The sequence below is a fragment of the Mus caroli genome, chromosome 9, assembly GCF_900094665.2.
Source record: "Mus caroli chromosome 9, CAROLI_EIJ_v1.1, whole genome shotgun sequence".
Classification (NCBI taxonomy): Eukaryota; Metazoa; Chordata; class Mammalia; order Rodentia; family Muridae; genus Mus; species Mus caroli.
In genome coordinates this window covers 67,206,483-67,216,986 of record NC_034578.1, presented here as the reverse complement: position 1 = coordinate 67,216,986, position 10,504 = coordinate 67,206,483, and the positions used below count along the sequence as shown (strand labels likewise).

Genomic DNA, 10,504 nt, shown 5'->3' with positions numbered 1-10,504 from the left:
GAGAGTAGCAGAAATGTACATTTATAGTCTCCACACCAGGACGGTCTCCCAGACTTCACTTTGTGATGATGACAGCAGGACTGAAAACCAGTCTGGCTTGCCAGCAGCATCCTCGCGAGGCTATGCCAGTAGGGGACGCTAGTAAGAGACAGCCAGGCTGAAGGAGAGACTTCCGGTTCCTTTTCTATTTCCGGTTTGAGCATCACCACGTCAACGCCTACTGACCTCTCGAAAGACGTTCATTTTATTTTTGTACCCGCACTATGACCAATTTACAGGAACGACCCCTGCTGCCTCTAAGAGGTCAGGATCTCAGCCTAGGGCTGCCGAGCTTAGAGACAGAACTTAGCTCTGGCTGAGCAATGCTCCCTTCCTTAGGCAGGGCTCTGAGTTTAAGCTTCCAGGGGCTCTACGCAAACTTCAATTTTTGCTATTCTCCATTTTCTTGATTTCTCCAGCCAAGGAGTGGTAGAATAATAGCTACTTCCAATGGCTCCTGCCTGAATGTCACCTCATAACAGTTATTACCTAGTTCCTTTGGGTTTGTGATGCTGGTGATTAGACCCAAAACTTCATATATGCTATACTTCAGGTCTGTGTGTCCAACCTCCTAGATAAGTCCCTTATATTCAGTTGTTTTTAGTCAGACATTTGTTAGAGACATCTGGGGATGACGCAAATGCCAGCAGCTTTGAAGAAGACATTTTCCACATTTCATTGCAAAAACCACATCAGAGGTTTTCCGTGAAGCCCAATATTTCCTAGTACAACCTATTCTTTAGACTATCAGCAGCTCGAAGCTGTCAGATGCCATAGTGAGAGCTAGCCTCTGGATGGCTGTGTGTATTCCTGTGACCCACCGGTTTCTATAGCCACCATAAACAGACAAAAGGGACTCTTGATTTTGGACAAATAAGTTTTCCAAATTAGTGTACACTGTACAAAGTAAAGAGTCTCATTGTGTCAGGTCATGCATGTAATGTGCTTTGATTATATTACCCTGTCTTTTCCCCCACATTTGCTTTGCCCTTCCATATCCTTAATAGCCCCTTGTGACTTTCACAAACCCCCATTCCCGGTCCCCTCCCCATGCCAGAGTCCACAGGAGAGTAAACATGCTGTACCTGACTTTATGAGCCTGCTTTTTCTGTTCATCTATTGATGGGCATGTAGGCGGATTCCTTAACTTGGCTGTTGTAAGTTGTGCTACAATAAACATGAGTCTGCAGGTGTCTCCATGGTAAGCTGACTATGGTACCTCCAGGTGTATACTCAGAAATGGCATAGCTGCGTCACATAGTTCCATTTTTATTTTTTTCTTTTGAGGAATCTGCATACTGATTTCCATAGCTGCTGGACTGATTTACATTCCCACTATATCAGTGTACAAGGGTTCACCAACCCTACCAACTTTTGCTGCGTTTTCTTTTTCTAGCTGTGCTGACTGGAGTTAAGATCGAATCTCAGTGATTTGCATTTCACTGATGGCTAAGGATTGGGTACATTTTCTCATGTATTTACTAGATATTTGTGTTTCTTAACTGGAAAATTGTTAAGTTATTTGCCCACATGTTGATTGGATTATTTATTGTTGAATTTTTAAAAAAGATTTGTTTTTATTATGTGTGTATGTGTGTGTTTGTATGTGTGCATGTGTGTGTTTGTATGTGTGTAAGCCATGTGAGTGTAGGTTACCGTGGAGGCCAGAAGAGGGCTCTGAGTCCTCTGGATCTGGAGTTTCAGGTAGCTGTGGGTGTTGGGAACCAAACAAAACTCTGGTCCTCTTCAAGGAGTAGAAAGTGGCTCTTAGCCACTGAGCCGCCGTTCTAGCCCCTATGCAGAAGCCTTTTAAACCTGTCTGCCAACTCGGTCTCATTTCTAAAACCTTGAAGTATTGCCCCTTTGTTTTCCTCTGGACGTTTCAGTTCTTCCACAAAGGTTTCTTACTGTTTTGAGTTGGCTTTTTTTTTACCAGGGGATGGGAGATAATGATCTAGCTTCAGCTTCGCAGTACCACTTGTGAATGAGGCTTTCGTCTACAATGCATATTTTTGGCCATCCTTTATTAAAAATCTGACGACAGTTTCCATGTAGATTTCTCTTTTTGTTTTGCTTTGAGACAGGGTCTCTCTATGTAGCCCTGGCTGTACTGAAACTTGCTTTGTAGACCAAGCTGGCCCACCTGCCTGTGCCTCCTGTGTGCTGTGATTAAAGACGTGCCCATCACACTGTACTCAAGGTAGATTTATTCTAAGTCCTCTGTTCCTTTGTACCACTGTCTGTGTTTATGCTAGGAGCATACGATGTCTCTGTAGTATACTTTGAAGTCAGGTATTCTGATACTTCTAGTGCCTGTATTTTTATTCCTCACTTTGGGATTCTTTTGGTCTTTTGTGTTTCCATATAAAATTTAGAGTTTCCCCTCCCTATTTCTCTTTAGAATTCCATTCAGATTTAGATGAAGATTCCAAAGAATTTGTAGGCCACTTTTCTAAATGGCAATTTTCTCAATATTCTGCCCAACACGTGAAGCCTTTCCATTTTTAAGTGTCTTTCTTTCTTTAGTGTTTGGTCTCAGACAGTCCGTATTTAGACGTCAGGCTGTCCATATGAGCTTAAGCTGGACTACAGGAGAATTTCTAGATAAAAGTCAACATTCTTCAGAAACTTGAGAAGCAGGTTCCAATCTGTCAAAAGGAGCCGTTTCCCTTACCTCTGGCAGAAGGAGCCTATGACGCCATTCACATAGACCCGAGGCTGCATACGAAAGTCCATGCTGGCCTCCAGGATCTCTCAGTTCCTATTTGTTAGACATTTCAGACTAGCACCCTAGCTCTTCTCACTTTCCCAGGTGCCCATCCTCTTTCTAAGGGACAAAGTCTTTCCCTTGGCTCCTCCAGGCAGATGCAACATACCAGCCCTGGCAGTAAGCCCAAACTCTTACTTTCTGCTCTGAACTCTTCCAGATGTATCCAGATATTTTCTCTCTTGTGGCCATGTCCTTTCTTTTCTCTCTGCTATGGACTCTAAATTCTCTCTCCCTACCCCCTTCTCATAAAAAAAAAAAAAAAACCCTTCCCCTTAACCATACCATGGAGCTATCACATCCGCAGCTTCTTTACTGTACTCCCTTGCATACGTTGGTGCCGAAATGCTAGCATACATATAGTGCTTCATACTTTCTTTCTTTCATTTGTCCTTTTGAGACAAGGTCTCACTATGTAGCCTTGGCTACCTGGAACTCACTATGTAGCCCATGCTGGCCTTGAGACTCATAGAAACCCGCTAGCCTCTGTCTCCTGAGTTCTGGGATTAAAGGCTCCATCACCACTCACTGTGCCCAGCCAATTCTTCCTTTTCATCCTCCAGATTGTTAATGCCTTTGGTTAACTAAGCTTTAGTCTTAGTTGGATTTGTTTAGTTTTGAGGCTGTTTTGATTGGTACTGGCTTCCTGACATTTTCACAGTGAGTTGTTGATTTTGTATTTTCCTCCTTGACAAAGGATGTTTTACTAGATCTAAGTCTTCTAGTGGAGTTTCAGGTCTTGTATGTGTAGGGTCATATCTCTTGAAAACAAGGGAATTTGCCTCTTTTCTTCCTTTGTATCTTTTTATTTTTTCCTCTTGACTCAGCAGTGATTGCTTTCAAGGATGAACTGGTTTGAGAGAGAGAGAGAGAGAGAGAGAGAGAGAGAGAGAGAGAGAGAGAGAGAGAGAGAGAGAAATCAATCCTTGGGTATTTATGTTATCTCTGCCTCCTGAGATGTCCCAGGAGCACAAAGAGTGACATTTTTACTCCCAAACAAAAGGAGACAGGCTATAACTGTGATAGCTGTGTATTGGGTGGGAGAGGAAAAGGCTTGCACGAACGCTGTGAGTTCCTAGTGAGTGGTGTGAGGGCAGGAGAGCCTAGGCAGAAACTGGGCTCTTCTGATTAAAATGCTTTACTGCTTTCTCAGATGTGGCCAGCATTGTTCCTGTCTCCTTCGCCTGCCAGAATGACTAGTGCTTGAGACTACAGTCCTGAATCGTTTGCTTATGTTCACTCCCTCTTCTGAGAACAGGAAGTCAAAAGGTGAGTGACAGAGCCACCTGCTGCTCTCTCCTTTGCATAGGTCTAACAGGAGCCTGGGAGAGCTCCTTGGATGGCTGGTGAACAGTAGTAGCAGCTTATCTATCTGGGAGGTACGAAGGCAAAGGCTGTAGTGTTAATTTGCACCTCAACACAACCAACCTTTACCTTCACTCCACAGACTCGCGGCGTTGGAGAAAGCTCTCCTAAGCAGCCAAGAAGGTACCAAAGGTGAGAGATTTCTTCATTTTCCTCCTTTTAAAATCTTCTCCCCAAGAGTTACTACTGAAAAGGATATAATTTTATGTTCCCAAAGAGATGAGCCAGAGGAAAAGAACCTGTTGGAAGAATGTGTTATACTTTTAAGTTATTTTGGGGTGTGTGTGTGGAAGGAGTGGATTTTCTTCCCCTGTAAATCTGGTTTCTTTGGTGGTATTCAAGACCTTGTGTTGTATTTAAAAAGTAGGTGTGGTTTGTGGGATAAGCACCAGGCTAATTCACAGGCGGAATGGAGAGAAGTTTCCAGTCTTCTAGCATGTGATATTTGAGAAGAGCTCAGCTTCTGTTTTCATAAGAAGAGTCTAGTGATCACGAGTTGGTTGTGAAGATTAAATAGGACGGTGTCCAGAAGTGGTCCTAGTTCACAGACGACAGTAAACATCCTGTGTGCATAATCATGTGCACCTCTGTGGAGAGATATATTTTAAACTAGATATAGCATTTGACTGCTGTTAATTTTTGGACAATACTGAACTGCTTTATATTTCGTTTTATTTTCTTTTAATTTAATTAATTAATTAGTTTGTTTGTTTGTTTGTTTATTTTGGTTTCTTTGAGTCAGGGTTTCTCTATGTAGCCCAGGCTGGCTTGAAACTCACTATGTAGATAGGCTGGCCTCAAACTCAGAAGTCTACCTGCCTCTGCCTCCTGAGTGCTAGGATTAAAGGTGTGTGCTATTATGTCCAGCTATTTAATATTTCTTTAAGGATATTTTAAAATGAAAGGTTAGCCAGAAACAGGATCTGAGTTTTGAATGATATGGGATGTGACGAGATTAACAAATGGAAGAAGGAATAGCACTTCTTTCTAAAGGGGCTTGAGTCTAGAACTGATGGTAGAGCCAATTGCACGTAATTTGTTTCCAGACCTAGAAATTCCAAACCCCAGATAAAAGTTCATTTCTAGGGCAGCAAGGGGCGGGAGGGAGGAAAATGGGTGAAGCGTGAGTACTTCCTCCAGCTAATTGCACCTTTACCTCAGGGAGCCCAGCTCCATGCTTCCCTCTCTCCAGAGGTAAGGATGGAACTGGTCCCTGTGGCAGCCTGGCTACTGCTTGGTAGGGCAGTTTTAAGTCTCCCTTAGCAAGCCTGGTGGCCTTCCTTGCCTGGTTTTCACTTAGCTATTTCTCCAGAGAAGAGATCTCTTCTGCCATCAGAAGTTTGGAGTTGAACTTGACATTTCTGGGATCCTGTTTAGTTCGTTTATAATCAGAGGCTCTTTGTTCTGTTCAGCTGGGCGAGGCTTGATGGTCCTCGCCTGTGAAGATGACTTCCTGGCGGAGGCTCTGCTGGCACTATCGCCTGTGGACCCTGGGCTGCTACATGCTGCTGGCCATCCTTGCCCTGAAACTGTCCTTCAGACTGAAGTGTGACTTCGATGCCATGGATCTGGACTCTGGGGAATTTCAAAGCCAATACTGCAGGGATCTTCTGTACAAGACCCTGAAGCTGCCAGCCAAGAGTTCCATCAACTGCTCAGGGGTCATTCGAGGGGAACAGAAAGCGGTGACCCAGGCTCTGTTGAATAACCTGGAAATTAAGAAGAAGCGGCAGCTCCTCACAGAGGCTGACTACCTTAGGATGACAGCAGACTGTGAGCACTTCAAGACCCAGAGGAAGTTTATACAGGTCCCACTGAGCAAGGAAGAGGCCAGCTTCCCCATCGCGTACTCCATGGTGGTGCATGAGAAGATTGAGAACTTCGAAAGGTTGCTGCGAGCTGTGTACACCCCTCAGAACGTATACTGTGTCCATGTGGATCAGAAGTCTCCAGAACCCTTTAAGCAGGCAGTCAGGGCCATCGTGTCATGTTTCCCCAATGTCTTCATAGCTAGTAAGTTGGTATCAGTGGTCTATGCTTCCTGGTCTAGGGTGCAGGCTGACCTAAACTGCATGGAAGACTTGCTTCAGAGCCCCATGCCATGGAAATACCTCCTGAACACCTGTGGGACGGACTTTCCCATCAAAACCAATGCTGAGATGGTCAAGGCCCTCAAGCTATTGAAAGGGCAGAACAGTATGGAGTCAGAGGTACCACCTCCACATAAAAAATCCCGCTGGAAATATCACTATGAGGTGACAGACACATTGCACATGACCAGCAAGAGGAAGACGCCGCCACCTAATAACCTAACCATGTTCACTGGGAATGCCTACATGGTGGCTTCTCGAGACTTCATTGAACATGTGTTAAGGAACTCAAAAGCCCGGCAACTGATCGAATGGGTAAAAGACACCTACAGTCCCGATGAGCACCTTTGGGCCACCCTACAGCGTGCCTCGTGGATGCCTGGATCAGATCCCTCGCATCGAAAATTTGACCTGTCAGACATGAGAGCCATTGCAAGACTAACCAAGTGGTACGACCATGAGGGAGACGTTGAGAACGGGGCACCTTACACGTCTTGCTCAGGAATCCACCAGCGGGCTGTCTGTGTTTATGGGTCAGGGGACCTGCACTGGATACTTCAGAACCATCACCTCTTGGCCAACAAGTTTGACCCAAAGGTGGATGATAATGTTCTTCAGTGTTTAGAAGAATATTTGCGTCACAAAGCCATCTATGGGACTGAACTATGAGACACACTGTAAGACTATTGTTACCTGTGGGGCAAGAAAATGCCAGGACCTACTGGGGCAGTGTGGGGTAGACAGCTGGGGCTCTAGACTCCATGTGTCCCTTAGGATGAGGGGGCTACTATTGGACAGCGGGTAAGTAGACCTCTGCCCCCTGTGAGCTGTCGCTGGTGAAGGTGGCTATTCTCCAGCTCCCTCCCCAACTTCTTTGGTTTCCTCACAGAGCTAGAACATGAAATACTGTTACTTGGGATAATAAGGGAGGGGACATGTGACTAGGGACTCTGGATTTTGGCTGAAGACTTCCTGTCAGGTTTTCTACAGAGACTTTGTTTCAAATACCTCTGGGGGTTGGTCTTGGGAGGGGAACTTAAGTGCAAAGAGCCCTCCTCTTTTGTATTGTTAATTTAATATAAAGAGCTTCTAAACCAAAGCCCTACCCCTCCAGTGTCGTCTATGAATCCAGAAATAATGTAAGCAGGAAAAATATGTGAGGCATTACTCGTGTGCTGAGGACAGTTAGTGGCTGGTGGCTGGGAAGAAAGTCTCCGTAGTAAGCCGAGTAGAAGGCAAACCGAATCGCAGAGCTAATTCTCTGTTACTGAAAGCCTTCCTAGTCTTGCTTTCATTGGTAGATTCTGAATTTTCCATGAGGGGAAGAACAGAATGATTGAACTAGTTTGCCGAGGATGTGCTTAGCTTCACGGCCAAAGCTCAGCATCTCATGCCCAGCATCCCATGCCCAGCATCCCATGCCCAGCATCCCATGCCCAGCATCCCATGCCCAGCATCCCATGCCCAGCATCCCATGCTCAGCATCCCATGCCCAGCATCCCATGCCCAGCATCCCATGCCCAGCATCCCATGCCCAGCATCCCATGCCTAGCATCCCATGCCCAGCATCCCATTTTACTGGAGCTTAGTTTGGCTGGGGGTAGAGGTGGCTCTGTTAATCATTAGGTCAGGGAGTGAAAGGAAACTGTTTTGCTAACCTAAGATGCCTGAGAATTCTGTGTTTAAACCTCTTGAATGAAAGCTTCTTTATTTCATTGTGTGAATATCAGTCTCACTGTTTGCCACTTTGTAGATTGTGCCATTTCCTGGTGGGGACACAGTAAGGTGTGTAAAGACATCTGCACAAATGCTAAACTATGTAAATTTACAGGCACACATTCCCCAGTGAAATCACCTCTTCTCTGAAAACCCAGAGCTAATTTTTGGCCTGTATGCATTCTAGTCTGTGAGGAGCAAGGGGCACTAAAAGCAGAACCCTTGACTAGGGTTTAGCTGTCTTTCTGTGTCTATGTCCCCGAAGAGGGGTTTATGTACGAATTAACTTGTGTAATTTGAACGAAGCTCCCATCAATGTGTTAGAATGTTAACAGGTTTCTCCATTTCAATTCTTGATCCAGTTAAGACTTTCTCTCTACAGTCAACTTTTATTGTAGCCTTGTCCCTTTAACAACAGTTAGTGTGTGATGGGAATGTCTTTTTTCTTCTTTTTGATTCCCAGGCAGGGTTTCACCCATATAGCTCTGGCTGTCCTGGAACTCTGTAGACAAGGCTGGCTTCGAACTCAGAGATCCACCTGCTTCTGCCTCCTCAGTGCTGGGATTAAAGAGATGCACCACCATGCCTAGTGGAATTTCTATTTCAAAGTAAGCAACTTCCCTTTTTTTTTTTTTTTTTTTTTTTTTTTTTTTTTTAAGATTGGCCTCTGTGGGTAATGGGCATTGTCACCACAAACTCACCCAACACAGCAATATTGAGTCCTTGCCCGCAGCCTTACCTCAGAGGTGACTGTGCCATGAAACCTGTTGCCAGCAGCTGTGACTATTCCTGGCCCTTCCCTCAGGAGGAAAGAAGAAGGGCTGCTGGCCTGTGGGATGTGTGTAGAAACACCTCCTTGAAGACATATATCCTGAGAAAAGAAGCCAGATTCTTCGTGGTCAAGTTTCCCCCAAAGCTTTTATAATAAAGTGAGCTGTAGCTTTCCATAGAAATACAATCAAGCTATCGGGTTGTGGCCCTGTTAGGTTTTGGGAATTTTCCCAACCATTAAAAAAAATTTTTTTTTCGAGAATATGTGTCGGGTGGATGAAAGTAGTTTGTTCAATAGCATGAGGTCATCCAATCAGAAGGATCACGCTTCGCCTGGTTTGTTTAGTGTACATTCAAGGTCACATGGGCAAGCCAGCACATCTGTTCATCTTTCCCTTTTGAGGCTTCTCTGTTTCATTAACCCTTCTCTGGAAAGGAAAAGCCCAAGAAACAAAGCAAGCTGTTACACTTGGACCACCTTCCAAGGCTTAAGTTTCCTCCTCATTTTGATGCATGGCCATCACTGAACTGTACTTTATTTTATTTTATTTTTTTTTTGCTGCTCATTCTATCTGTTCTTGGTTTAGTGAACGTTTACTAAGAGAAGAAAAAGCAGTTGTTAACTTTGGGGCATATAATTCAGGGGAGAGGTCAGACACACTGTTTAAAAATGGAGAGACTAATATCTTGGCTGCCTTAAAACGCCTTCACTGACCAAACCAAAGGTCTATCCTTATGTGTCTCGCTCAGTTGGAATTTATTGCAAAGGTAGAATAAGTAATGATTCTTCATCAGTCTTGATGTGCTGACAACTAATAAAACAATTCATTCCACACACGTGGACGGAGTTCTTGGTGCTTACCACACATTGTGATTAATTTTTTTATTACATTTATTCATTTGTGCATGGAGGGAGGCCTGGCAGGACACACACACGTGTGATGGCTTGGGTGTGGTGGTCAGGGGAATAGTTTTGGGAAATAGTTGCTCTCCTTCCACCATGTTTGTTCCAGGATTGAACTCAGGTTACGAGGCTTCGTGGCAAGATCTGATCAGCCACCTTGCTGACCCCACACATCGTTATTGACACTGGGAATACAATAGTCATCAAAATGTGAAAATTCCCACACTCACATTATTCATTATTAGAAGTGCCAAGTGCTAGAGAGAAATCGCAGGGGGGATGGAGACCTTGGGAGAGTAGGGTGCAGAGGATGTTTTGCATTTCATAAGGTGGTCAAGGAGGCCCTCAGTGAAAACACCACTTTCGAGTAGAGGTCTGAAGGAAGCTAGGGAGCAACCCATGGAGATTAATGGAAAAAGAACATTCTAGGCCAAGAGGAGAGACTTGCAAAGCCTTGCAGGCAGGAACGTGCATACCAAATTTCAGAACATCAAGGAAGCTAGTTGGCATGGAATGGAGTGGAAGACCATTTGGAAACCTACTAAAGGAAAAGGAATGATCAGTTTAGCAATTGGGCCGCCCCATTTAGTTTGGTCTCTGGTGAGTGTCTTCCTGGCAGCATTGGAGTTTCAGTGAGGGACTGTGGATACTAGGTGGGGCTGTGGGCAGGTTTGTGGGAGTTGGTTCAGTTAATTGATATGGGAAGACACAATCTAATCTAGCGTCAGTGGCACCATTCCTTGAGCAGGAGGTCCTAAGCCATAGAACAGTGGAGAGACTTCTGGATTCCTAGAACTCAGGAGGCAGAGGCAGGGGCAGGGGCAGGGGCAGGGGCAGGGGCAGGGGCAGGGG

At 44.9% G+C, this 10,504-nt stretch overlaps 1 protein-coding gene across 2 annotated transcripts; it reads left to right on the top strand.

Moving 5' to 3' along the window:
• Nucleotides 1-206: 206 nt before the first annotated feature.
• Nucleotides 207-7,281, top strand: Gcnt3 (glucosaminyl (N-acetyl) transferase 3, mucin type). 2 transcript variants are annotated; one of them, XM_021172739.1, is made up of 4 exons: nt 207-303; nt 3,960-4,075; nt 4,254-4,303; nt 5,584-7,281. In XM_021172739.1, exon 4 carries the CDS (start codon nt 5,617-5,619, stop codon nt 6,928-6,930), a length of 1,314 nt encoding a protein of 437 aa, XP_021028398.1. In that variant the 5' UTR covers nt 207-303; nt 3,960-4,075; nt 4,254-4,303; nt 5,584-5,616; the 3' UTR covers nt 6,931-7,281. The 2 variants fall into 2 exon arrangements, with proteins under 2 accessions (XP_021028398.1, XP_021028399.1); XM_021172740.1 differs by lacking the exon at nt 207-303 and adding an exon at nt 1,195-1,240.
• Nucleotides 7,282-10,504: the final 3,223 nt, after the last annotated feature.